General features: G+C 48.1%; 1 protein-coding gene across 1 annotated transcript; it reads right to left on the minus strand.

Annotated features, from left to right (window-relative positions):
• Positions 1 to 11,137: 11,137 nt before the first annotated feature.
• On the minus strand, positions 11,138 to 13,570 carry LOC119169622 (general transcription factor 3C polypeptide 3). The gene has a single exon (XM_075885762.1). The coding sequence runs from the start codon at positions 13,568 to 13,570 to the stop codon at positions 11,138 to 11,140; it is 2,433 nt and encodes an 810-aa protein (XP_075741877.1).
• Positions 13,571 to 13,906: the final 336 nt, after the last annotated feature.

A 13,906-nucleotide genomic window follows, 5' to 3' on the forward strand; every position in this document is an offset into this window, starting at 1 on the left:
TTAGGAACGAAGCTGCATTCTTTGAGCCATCAAGCCTCTTCCTTAGTCGAAGATCACTTCTTCTGCCTTATTCAACCCTCTCTATTTCTGAAGGAAACAGTGCTCTTTGCCTCATCAATCCCCTTCCGTATCCCGTTGAACTGTTTCAAGGTGAATCTCTTGGACACGTGCATGTCATTGATAAAGAACAAATTTTTACCATGCCGCCAGATTGTTCCGGTGACTACGACGCCATCAGTGCCCTCAACCCTTCCAATATACCACCTTCCGAGCTTTTCGATTCATCGATTGCCGACGGACTATCGCCATCTGAACGCTCTGAGCTCCTTCAGCTGCTCTACCAGTTTCGTGAATCCTTTGATGTTGCTCAACCTACCCTTGGCCGAACTCCCAGTTTTTTCACTGCATCGACACAGGTTCCACCGCGTCAGCACGACAGCGACCATACCGTGTCTCCGCCACGGAATGTCAGGCTATCACCGAACAGGTTGACGATATGCTCAAGCGCGACGTTACCCGACCTTCCCAAAGTCCATGGGCATCACCTGTCGTTCTTGTTAAGAAGAAGGATGGTACGATTCGCTTCTGCGTTGATTACAGGCGCTTAAGTAAGGTCACTCGCAAAGACGTATACCCTTTACCCAGGATTGATGACGCACTTGATTGCTTACAAGGTGCCGAGTTTTTTTTCGTCGTTATATTTGCGTTTGGAATATTGGCAGGTGCCCTTAGCAGATGGTGATCGTCCAAAAACAGCATTCGTGACACCGGACGGGCTATATGAGTTCAATGTCATGCCCTTCGGCCTCTGCAATGCGCCGGCCACATTCGAGCGCATGATGGACTCGGTTCTGCGGGGTTTGAAATGGAACATATGCCTCTGCTACCTCGACAATATCGTCGTCTTTGCACCCGATTTCGCAACACACCTTGTACGCCTGAAACATGTCCTCACGTGTCTGAAGAATGCGCAGCTCCAACTGAATCTCAAGAAATGCCACTTCGCTGCTCGGACGCTCACCAGTCTCGGTCACGTCGTATCAAAGGATGGTGTTCTTCCCGACCCGGCTAAACTACGCGCTGTTGCTGAATTCCCCAAACCAACGACTGTAAAACAGTTACGCAGCTTCGTAGGATTGTGCTCCTACTTTCGTCGGTTTGTGCGCAACTTTGCCTCCATAATTGCCCCTTTGACCCAACTTTTAAGCAGTGCCAACGGCATCTCATCATGGTCTTCCGAATGTGATCACGCATTTACCACTCTTCGCCGTCTCCTGACATCACCGCCTATATTGCGCCACTATGATCCCACGGCTGCAACTGAAATCCATACAGACGCCAGCGGTGTCGGTCTCGGTGCAGTTCTCGCTCAACGCAAGCCTGGATCCCCTGAGTATGTCGTTGCCTACGCCAGCAGAACGCTCAACAAGGCTGAGGTCAACTACAGTGTTACCGAAAAAGAGTGCTTAGCCATACTTTGGGCAATTGTGAAATTTCGCCCATACTTATATGGCCGCACCTTTGCTGTAGTTACAGACCATCATGCCTTATGTTCGTTGTCGTCGCTGAAGGATCCATCAGGTCGCCTTGCTCGTTGGGCTCTGCGACTTCAAGATTATGACATCCGCGTCGTGTACCGTTCCGGCCACCAACATGCCGATGCTGATGCGCTCTCGCGATCACCACTGTCGACTGAGGCTGCCTCTATATCTTCTATGGAACACGCGCTGTCCGCTCTTGATATCGACACAATGACCTCTGCACAGCGCGACGATCCATGGATAACTTCGCTTCTGGACGTCTTATCTGGGGTACCGACACTTCCCATCACTCGAGCAATGCGACGCCAGGCTTCGCACTTCACCATTTGAGGTGGCCTCTTGTACCGGCGCAATTACTCACCAGACGGCAGGAAGTGGCTGCTCGTTATTCCCCGAAAGCTGCGCTCTAGAATCTGTTCATCATTTCCATCCGACCCGCAATGCGCTCACGCCGGTGTCTTCAAGACCTACGAGCGTTCAAGGAAGCGGTACTACTGGCGTGGGATGTTTACTTTTGTTCTACAGTTTATTCGTGGCTGCCACGAGTGTCAGCGACGAAAACAGCCACCGAATGCAGGGGCAGCTCCACTACAGCCGCTTGCGTGCCCTGACCGCCCATTCGATCGCGTCGGAATCGACCTTTATGGACCACTGCCATTGACCACAGCAGGTAACCGGTGGGCTATCGTTGCTGTAGATCATCTGACACGGTACGCCGAAACCGCTGCTCTTCCTACGGCGACCGCTCAGGACGTCGCATCTTTCATCCTCCATCGGTTTGTGTTGCGTCACGGCCCTCCTCGCGAGCTCCTCAGTGACCGGGGCCGTGTATTTCTATCCGACGTAATCCAAGCACTTTTCCGCCAGTGTCATATTGTACACCGGATGAGTACTGCTTACCACCCTCAGACGAATGGCCTGACTGAGCGGTTTAATCTGACCCTGGGTGACATGTTCGTTACGCATGTGGCATCTGACCAAACGAACTGGGACCTGGTTCTTCCGTTTGCGACCTACGCGTACAACACCGCTACCCAAGTCACCACCGGCTTTTCTCCATTCTACCTTCTATACGAACGTCAACCATCGCACACAATTGACACTTTGCTGTCATACGCACCAGATGTATCTGAGTGCACGACCGTGTCTGAAGCCGCCCGTCAGGCCGAAGAATGCCGCCAACTAGCGAAGCAGTTTACTACGGCTGACCAGCAACGCCAGAAAAAGGCCCGCGATGACGACCACCCTCCTGCCGCCAAGTTTGCCTCTGGAACCCTTGTATGGCTGTATGTACCACCCTGTGCACCTGGTTTGTCTACCAAGCTACTTTCGAATTACCATGGCCCATACCGCGTGGTAGAGCGCACATCGCCCGTCAATTACGCCATGGAACCGCTTACGCCACCCGGTGACCATCGTCGGCGTGGACACGATATTGTTCACGTGGACCGCTTGAAGCCGTACTTCGACCCGCTCGTTCCTATTGTTAGATCGCCAGGATGGCTTGATCTTTCTCGACGGGGGCAATTATAATGAAGGAATGATGACAACAGAAGGGGACAGCAAGCATCATCGCAGAGTAAGGCACCACGAGATCGGCGCTGGAGCTCCTCCATCTTCCTAGTCCTGTCGCTATCTCCAATCTCCCACCTGCCCGTTTGGTTCGCCCAATAAACCTCTTTACAATTGTAAGAACGCTATTTTCTTTTGGGACATTTTACCGAGGACTTTAAAAAAATATTTACCTCTTACTCCATATGGAATTCGTTTTTTGTCTTGTGGTAGTTCTGTACAAAATTTGGATATTATATTTTTACTTGGTCTTCATTCAGTTTGGCGTAGTATGCTATCGTACAGACACTGTGATGTGAGAGTTCTATCCGGTAATGAGTGTTTCGTGGAAGCTGTTATAAAAGTGCGAGATGTGTATAAGACTACCGACTGTGTTGAAGATGTAATATCTTTGTTTGACGCGTTATCACGCATGAAACACGTGTGACAGTGATTGTCATATTAGCTTGACCTGTAGTCAAGAAGGCAATAAAGAAAAAAAAGTAGCTCTGTGGTAGAATACTGGGCTGGCACCCAGCGGGTCCGGGTTCAAGCCCCACTGTGCCATTCGTGCTAGGTCATGCCTGCCAAAGGCAAGTTTGACAACAAATTACAAGCACTGGCAGAATTCAGCGGTAAGATACTGGGCTGGCACCCAGCGGACCCAGGCTAAAGTCCCGCTGTGTCGTTGATGCAAGCTTTTACTTTTTTTTAATTTTGCGCGATCTGGTTACGGGCGGTGGCGGCAGCGGACAACAACTGCGCGTGACCCGAAAAGTGATCTCATAACAGCTTTTGCTTTAAAAGTCATCTATGTATTCTTATTTTAGCCTTCCTTTCATCCTGATGAAATGAGCACACACAGTGGTCAAAACAATAAAAGAACGATCACTGGCAAGATTATATCCGCGCAGAAGCTATAAAACTAAAGACGAAAGCTAACAAATTGAAAGCAAACACTGAAAGGGATCCCATAGGAAGCACGGATGACATTTGTGGAGGGTGTTCATTACCGTCATTCTGATATCGCTAAGTCCTTTGCTGACGTCAATTATCCTTATAAGTGCACGCTTTCGCGTGACCGCTAATTAGAATAATAGGCGCGAAATTTCTAAGCTGAATAAGAAAAAATTGTGTATTCCACAAGAAGCCCTTATCCCTAAGGGAAAAGAACACCAATAATTATCGCTGTTGTATAGGTTAATCATAGAAATATTATTGCAGTCCGAACAAAAAGAGCGAACGTCTATAATTGTGACCCGATTCTATTCCTCTACTGCTTACTGCCAGAAAGGTAATTAACGCAGTGACTCGTCGTATAACTGTGCTTTCTGACGCTCACCCAGTGCCACATTCTCATGCATCCGAGCTATTTGATCTTTGACAAAACGCCGGACCAAATTCGCTTTTGAATTATTTAGGAGCTACTAACGGACGCCATCTTTCGGAGACATCATAGCGCAATGACAAAAACGTAAATATATACGGTGATCAAGAATGGGATGGAGGCACACTATACGTGCCGTCCGTCAACTTCTAGCTCGTTATTCTCGACCGCAACCTCTAATCAGCGATTGTTTTCCGCTCCTTCTCGACACTTACACAGGCAACGACAGTAGTGAAGGACTCCTTGATTAATGCGACTCCACCCTTTCATTCACGCACTCCTAAAGAACGTGACTAGGGCCGGTATTACAAGGTTCGACGGCATGGCCCTGCATCAATGGGTTGCGTCGCGGTCACCAGCGCCTGGACAGACTATTGTTCGCTGGCCTACAATCACTTCGTCCAGAAAGAGAGCTTCAGCCAGCTTCCCAAGATGGTGCAAGCGTGAAAGCCATATTGGCTTCCGCTGATGTCGTGAACCACTGGTTTAGTTTGGTGCATCTGAAATGCATGAACTGTTATTTGTTCATAGGGTTATTATGCTGTATAAGTAGGCAGCCGTCGACATTATATCATCGTGGATGTTGAAGTACATACAGCGGGAAACAAAACAGATACGCGGCAGTATTTGGGAGATGTAGTAGCATAAACGAAGAAATACTAGGAACGGAAAAGAGATAACATGCTAGATATTTAGCTTACAGGAGTTGTACGATGAGTGTCTATAGCCCGTCTTTTTTTTTACCATTCCTGCTGTGTTTCTGCGAATAACTTTACAATATGTTGCACCATGCTGAGCCAGCACATCACCATATTGACATTTGCAAGAAGCGTCCACATATAACTGAATTTCTCAAAAGAGGCTGCAAGACGCAGTGTATAAGATATTTATAGGAAGAAAAAAGAAGGAGGAAGAAAGTTTAAGCGGAAAGACAGGGAGGTTAGCCAGTTCTTAGATAGGAATGAGTTCCAAGTACAAAGCATTAGCATACATTGTCAACATCTAAATAAACACAACTTACATTTCCTGTTTGTTAAGTGGAAAGGTTGAGCAGTAATATTCAAGGGCCATATTCAAGAGCTATTCACATATTTTTTTTAGAAAATATATGTTTTTATTTTCATGTGCAACACTTCGATCATGAATGTGCTTGCAATCATTTGTTCGTGCGTAAGAGAGGGAAGCCATCGTTCTTGCTTCAAGAAAGTTAGGTCCTGCTTTAGCAGCAGTCCCATGCATCGAGAAAACTTGCATGGCTGCCACGTCTGGTTTTAAAGAACTGAATGACCGACATGTACCAGAAGAGTTATATTTTGTTCTGGAAAGAAGTAATAATTAGCTATGGACCAATGATAGTCAATGCGTCAACAAATATAATACCACTCATTTTAAACCATGCCACGACGAAATGGTGCTCCATTTCGCATTGTTGCTATTTCCAACATGGCTAACTACAGCGAAAGCTTTTATAAGATCATAACCCGAATCGCCCACCACACTTTGGTAGCTGGTACAAAGAAATTATAATTATTTATGGCGGAGTAGGTACCAATCAAGTGTGCTTCTAGCATTTACCCAAAGAATGTTTAGACTAATGGCTCGGAAAGGTTGCTTTTCTAGCTTCTGCTGTGACTGTGCTGCGTTCCGCGCAGGCCTGGCGTTTTTAGGGGCGGAACTCCTTAGGATACGCCAGTAGGTCATAATCACTGCATTTAAGTGGAACATCTCTAATCTTTGCTAGGTTCTTCATGTAAGACTGGGGTATCATCACATGTACAGGCAAGCCAGCCATACTCTTGATCAGCAGCTACTTTTTGGCCGAGTACAAAGACCGTACTCCAGCACAAAACTTTCGTATCTGTTCATTCTTGATGATATCACTTTCTCATTGATAGCAGAGATTATCTCAGATGCAATGCGATTCGGCTGCACTTTCCAGAAGGAGTCCTCGGGTGCAATTAGTCTGAACACCACCGGCACCCCCGAAGCTCGGTTCTTGTGATGGCTGACCACCGTGTAAGCTCCCTCGTTTTCCTTTTGTGCTTCTGTATCCATCTGTGCCATGTCATTAATGAAGTATGTCAATGCGGCGTCATGGTTGTCAACCTCTTCTCCCTCCTCTGTATGCCTCTTCTTACAATGCGAGGCCTCGCTGTTTTCTGTATGGGACGTTGCTATCGTTTCTGTTCCTGCAGCAACATTAGGTCAAGTGGGATGAATAAGTGGTGCTCCGCTTGACGCTAGCGGCATCTTGTTGTCCCTCATGCCCGGGCTTTGCCAGGTAATGGGCACGTGCCCCCTAAGGGGCAATTTTGAACTCGGTGCATAGTGAAACTCCGACTGCCCGATGTGTAGCTGCCACTATGTAGACAGTCCACCCATCACACACACCGTAAAAAGATCCCGAACTCAATATAATAACAGAATATACGAAAGGTCGTATGGGCGAATGAATGATTGTAGTCGCATCGAAACGCAATGATGTACAAGTGAGGGTAGTGCTCACTGCCATCCTTCTACGCAGGGGAAGAAGTAGCACTACGTAGCTCATGAACCAAATATTTTCTAAATGTGGTCGCTCTTAAGGGGACGAGCGATTCAATAACAAAAAAGATGGACTTATTTGTAGCCTGGGGCAACAAAATTTTGGCTGTGTATATAGGCTGGTATGCTGATTTGAAATATGTAATTCATTTTACAGTAAGTTAGAAGGAACCGCCTAACCCTATGGGGGATCAGTGAGCCGGAATTCGTAGGACACGTGCCAGTAACGCTGCGAACAAGAACCGTTTTTTTATTCACGATTCAAAAGGATCCCAGCCTGCCTGCCGGATCGGCATGACACGGCACTGACGCACACCGGATGACCAAAATCCACTCTCCTTAGGGGACGCCCCAAACCAGCGTGACTTCTGCTTTGCAGCACTCGCGGATGAAGTAGATCACCATCGCGCCTTGCGCGGCCGTCCTCGCATCCCATCTCCCTCCCTCTTATCGGCTGGCCATTTTGGTCAGATTTGGGTGCACGTTAAATAACCCCAGTTGGTCGCAATTTCCGCAGCCCTCCACTACAGCGTCTCTCCTAATCATATCGTGGTTTTGGGACGTTAAACCCCACAAATCAATCAGATCTTAGGGTAGAATTCATGATATTGCCACGTTCATTTCCTCAAGTTTTATTATCGCCCCGTTACACTATGTTCAGCGCAAACCACGCCGACGATCTTCGAGGAGCTTTGAGGCTGTAGTAGATTGTTTTTTTAAGACTACGCCCACTTAGCGAATATTAGAGATTATTCAGAAATTTACGTGGCGGCTAGCGATAACGCTAGAATATTCGACGGCACGTGTCTAAATAGCGCCACTTTGCGCCGCTTGTAACGGCCGACGCTTTGCTCGCCGCTAAAAGTTCCAGTGTCTTGATGTAATCTGACTTTCCTTTATCGTGACCTCAAGTACGGCTCTTTTCGTCCACGTCATGACCCGGGACAATATGCGAGCGGATTTAGATAAGTATCGGTCATTAGCTGCCACCAAGTGACAGCTTGGGTTCTCATAAATTGTTTTGGGCACAGTGAAACACCATCGTGCCAGACAAAAAGCCTCATTTGTCTCATCGTAGCCCATTAGCCTGTCCAATACTTCGTAAACTACGAGGGTTGTGTGGCACCATGCCTTACTTTAGGTCACGTCTGTGCCTCGTTCTTCTTACGGCTTTACCCATTTTTTTTCTATTAACCACCTGGTGTGATTCCATCGAGGTTGTGAAACTTTATAGTGTCCATCTTAACACCAGCTTTGGAGCTTCACCAGTGTTTTTACAACTGCGTGCTGGAAACCAACGTGCTAAGAAACCTGGGCGGCTTCATCGGCATGTACGTCGGCCTGTCGTTCCTGGTAGTTTTCCAAGTCATCAACGTCTTGGTCGTCGGCACGCTGCGGCTCTGGAAGATGCTACGCATAAGTGCACTTGAGTGCCGCGAGGTGCGCTCTTGCCCGAACGGGTGCAATCCAGGGCCGCTGTACACAACTGGTGCATGTCAACTTCATCGATGTCCTCACGTTCATACTATGCTCATAACTTACACATTGGGAAGCTTCGACAAAGCAGCACAATATTCGGTGCAGCTCATGTTCTGTAACGCATTCAATATTTCACGCCTCGGTGGCATTTTCTTTACGTCAAGTCATAACGAAGTGGTATAGGTATACATCAGACCTTGAGAAAAAAAAACAGCTGAGTCAGGCAAAATAAATAATTAAATAATTATTAAACCCACCTGTCCTTTGGTTGTTGTTGTTGTTATTTTATTTGTCCGGTTCAGCTGTATTTTCTTTTTTCAGTGCGAAAAGTCATGAGCTCCCGTTCTCGGTGGTTTCAGGTGACCCTGAGTCAAATGCTAGCGCCGTTATCATGGCAATTGAAACGAGACGTCCGGGCAATCAGCCCATAAGTTCTCAAAAGACGGACGATGGAAGTCTACGCTTCGCCTTCAAGAGTGCAACGCGACAGCGTAATCGGGGCTCATTCGCATAGCCTTTTTTAGTGGACCCCTCAACCTTGCTTCAAGCAAAAAAAAAACATATTTGAGGGTGCAAAGTGGCTATTTCATACCATCCTAGAATTCCTACGACAAGTACAGTTGCGAAGTGCCCACTATGGCATAATTCTACCTTTTGCCAATATACGAAGTACCCATTACGCAAAGCAACACCTGAACCTGCTCCGTTACTCACGTTATCGATGCTGTTGCAGATAATGATCATTAATTATACCTGTGCACACTGTGAGTGGTTGACATTTAAACCAACCACTCTTGGCGCGACTCGCATGTTTTAACGTTTGTATGTCTGTCTGCCTGTTATAATCGCACCATCTGTCCTCTCTAATTGACAACTATACGAAAACCACTAACGCCATCAAGCCATATTCTTTCCAAAGACGTATACACAACGCCATCTAATGAGAAATTCTTGAAACTGACTAGACTGCTACAACATACTACGAGAGAACGACCCACACCCTAAGAAACTTCGTTTTTAAAACATACCACCCACCCTTAGTGGTGCATGGATTGTGGGGGATCCAACATTTTCCCTCCCCCAAGGATAGAATCCCGAAGGGTGTGAATAAAGTGAGCTAGAATAGGAAAATTGAGCTAGAATTAAAGTGAGCTAGAACCCTATTCTAGCTCACTTTAGTGTGATCCACCATCAGCGAAACAGGATGTGTGTGATCCACCATCAGTGGATCACACACATGCTGTTCCGAGCATGCACAAAGAATGTACTAACACATCTACCGCTTTGGTGGGTGTGTGAAGATCATCTGTAAGCCAGGGCAATCCCATTCCAGCACTCGTTTATTGTAAAGAAGCAACCAACAGCGTTAGTTTCGTTATCGTAGGTCCAGTGAAACCAGTAAGAAGTATACCAAATATTTATTTTAATTTATTTATTTAAGGATACCATCAATCCCGTCAGGGATTTTCACAGGAGTAAACTTGCAAAGAATTAAAACATTGTGATACATACTCACAAAATTTTACATATCATATATAGGGTTATAAAGATAAAACAAGATTTTCAAGAGGTTGTACCCGAAAAGTCAGCGCTTTTGCTTTTTTTAAGTTATCATAAGCTGTTTGAAGCGAACTCGAATGTGCGCGAGACGTTTCCACACGAATCGAAAAAAGACGACGAGAAATCACATGCAGCCGCTTGGCGTAGGCTGTCTCGGATATCATGAGACATTTCGCTCTCATTTCTATAGCATTTCGATTCCACGCGTTCACAGATGAACAACAAACGTGAGCTCTAGAATCTTAAATGAGCACGCCTTCTTTACGTGAGCACGCGTACATGTGTTTGAAAAGAGCTGAAGATGAAAAAAAGCGATAACAGCTTGCGGCAATAATGACGTCTCTAATTCTGCCTTTAATTCATCCACCCCCCCCCCCCCTGCTATTGTCTCGTTCATAGGATTCCGCATCTCAAGTGAAGAATACAGGCCAAACGAAAAAACGCCAAATCACTATCATTATTCTTCTACGTAATTCAGAGGCACTGACAAAATCGGGCATTCAGCTCTGTTATCACGACGTAAAATTGCACCTCATGCGCAATTGGCGTAATAAACAATATGCAAATTATAACTTATTCCTTATAAAGAGACGCCAATAGGATCACGTCAGAGGCATAACACATTTGTCAAGCTTCACCACTCGAATGAAGGCACAATGCATTTAGCGTCAAAGCTTGAGACAAAGATACGTAAAATGAAGTTTCGGAAGCATAAGCAAGACATCCGTGCATATTCTGCGGTTTACTGAACGCGAACGTGATTGGTTTCATTTGACGTGAATATACGTATCTCTAAATTGAACAAATTGCTTGAGCCACGAAACAGAAACCTACGCGCTGAAAGTTGGCCGAAGCTCATTTTGAGAATGAGCACTTCGGCAAAAGCATCTGAACCGAAGCTGCGAAAGGCGTACTCTTAACAGCGACTGAGAGTTCGCCTGTCCTGCTTCTGCGTGAGTTGGCAGACTCAGACCATGACCAACGGTAATAGTGCACTTTGATAACGATTACGGAATGTGAATACGTGGAGACTGCACAAAATTTGAAAATCGAACCCATTACAACGATCTCCTATTCAAATGACGCAGTAGTGGTTGATACACCAATCGGCTAATTCGTTGTTGCCTCCGCGCTGGTACAACAGGCTCAAGTTGAAAGCTATCTCCCGTCGCAGGTCAAACACCTCTGGCATCTCCTGCACAGCCGGTGGTGCGGCGAGTGCCCGTTGATACATGTTGACAGCCATGTGCGGGAAGCCCAGCTCGTGAAGAGCGCGGCCTACGTTAAAAAGGGCCTCCTGACAATCACTGCCTCGAGCACGCAAAATGCGGCACAAGAAGGTCATCCCTTGAGTGGCCAGCCAGTAAAACTTCCTTGGAGACTTCTGAACTCCTGCAGACTTTTGGCTCCCTGGACAATTTTGGTTTAGTGTCAACTGTTGTCCCGCCATACGCATTAGGCTTATGCCTGAGCACAGCAGCAGAATTGGCTCTTCCTTTCCGACATGGCGAAGAAGTTGCGTGTACTCTGCCAGAGCGTGCTTGTAGTTCGCACAGAGAAAAGCGTTGTGAGCGACGAGCACACCAAGTGGCAGGCTATTCTCGTGCTTGTATAATAGCCGGAGGTAGAATCCCTTCTTACGCCACGCCGGTATTTGGTTGGCCACGAGACCCAGCAAATTCCACGCACGTACTTGGTTCGGATACTTGAGCACCATGGCGCGGATGATGGCAAAGCTGTGCTCTACGTGGTCCGGGTTCTGGTAATGGGCTAGAAAGCTCAAGAACTCCAGCTCCTCAGTGCTCGTTGCGTCTTTATTGAACATGGGCGCGACGAGAACTTCCGTCGCGACTTGCCTCAGGTCGTCCATGCGGCCGGTCTCTTGCAGTGCTTGGTAGAGCTCGAGGAAGCATGCCTGCAGTTCTTCGACAGACACACCACTCTCCATTGTGAGCCAGCCCGGTGTGAAGCCGCGTTTCTCATGCAGTTCACGTAGTACCTTCATGCGACTCAAGTGATACGTATTTGAGTACACCGCATCGTATTCTTCTGCCGAACAGACAGACAAACAGTGTGCCCGCACCAGCGTCATGGCCGACTCAATAAAAGCCTCGCGCTGTCCGGAATCCCACAATAGCCGCGCCTGACAAAGCAGCACAGATGCCAAATCCTGCTGCTGCTCTGACGTGCTGTCCTTGGTGTCCTGCAGCTGTCGGGAATCGGTGGCGAGACAGTCGATGGCCTGGTCCCGAAGCCCCTGCGCGTCCAACAGCTGGCCCAGGGAGAGGCGGGACGGTGCGTGGCGTGGTGCCAGCTCGCACGTGCGTTCGTACGCCTTTGTCGCCTCTTGGTGGCGGCCGAGTCGCTTCAGACATTCCGCGTATAGGAGCCAAACGGCTGCCGTCCCACAGTTGCAAGTGCGCACAAGCATGCGCAGCAGCGGTAGTGCATCGTTCTCGAATTCCGCTTCCATGAAGGCTTCAGCCACATTCAGCAAAAAAACGCCAGACTTTTCGGGGTCCAGCTCACGCTTCATTTCTCTCACAAGATCCATAACGAGATGCCGGGCCCCCAGGTGTATTAGACAAACCGCAAGCTTCGTCTTTATATCAATGCAAAGCTCAGCAGGCACCAGGCATCTCTCAAAGACGTCGAGAGAGTCTTCAAGTAGTTTTGTAGTTATTACTTTGCGCCCCTCCGGCAGCGGCAGCAGCTGAACTCCGCAATGATTGTGAAGCACTAGCAGAGCAGCTGAGTGCATTTTCAGCGTCAGTTGCATCTCCAGCAGCGTGTGGATGTCTTCAGCTGTGATGTGCGCGGGAAACTTAGTGGCGGCATTCAGAAGAACTCGCACAGCCGAAGGCAGGTTTTGACGACTGCGGAAGACATCCACAAGGCGTCGAGACAGCAGCAGGCATTCGTCAGGTTCCTCTATTCGACGTGCGAGGGCTGCGCATGAAACGAGCGCTCGATGTTCGTCACCCAGCTGCTCGTACAGCGCACACAGTAAGCGCCGCAATTCCAAGTCGTGCGGATCAACCCTAAGAGCCCTAATCAGACACAAAGCCGCTTTACGGACGAGACCCTGCTCCAGGCAAAGCTGCGCCAACCGGCTCCACTCGGAGGCGTCCTGCGTACCCAAGTAGGCCGCGATCAAGCCGAACTGCAACGATCGATTCGGATCTCGTAGCTCCTCGTAAATCATGGCGAGTGTCTGGAAGGGAAGCGGCGAAGTGGGCGCAAGCCGGACAATCTCGAGGCACATCTTGACAGCGTCCTCGTAACGGCCTCGAGCGAAGCACATGTTCGCCTCACCCATTAGTCCCCGAAGATAACGCGGTAACCCTTTCGCAACGTTTCTCGTTTCCTGGGGGCGATCCTCGACGACGTTTTCTTCCAGCGCGTCATCCTCTTCGGATTCTTCACCTTCGGACGCGAGGAACGAGTCTACACATTCTACTAATCTGTCAATTGTGGTCTCCGCGGCCGTGCCCACGGAATCTAGCATCTCGCACTGCCTTTCGTCATCGTCCGTGTCACTGTACTCCGATGTCTGCGGGGTCGTTTCAACACTCACCCAGCTCTCCGATCAGCTGTCATCGTACAGCAAGTCGCCTTGATGCAGATAGCTAGTTAAGGCTATGTACTAATCTCTCTGGTCGTCGCTTATTTCGCCGAGACTGGGCTTGAACGAATCCGTCTCGTCTGACATCACCGCTGCTTATTCATGATCACGATGATACCTGTACAGTGGCGACCACCCACAACAAAAAAGTGGTGAAGAGCAAAATAGGCGTGATCGTATTTTATCACGCATTAGCAGCAAACACTTTTATAACACCTA

Source organism: Rhipicephalus microplus, chromosome 2 (assembly GCF_043290135.1).
Source record: "Rhipicephalus microplus isolate Deutch F79 chromosome 2, USDA_Rmic, whole genome shotgun sequence".
NCBI lineage: Eukaryota > Metazoa > Arthropoda > Arachnida > Ixodida > Ixodidae > Rhipicephalus > Rhipicephalus microplus.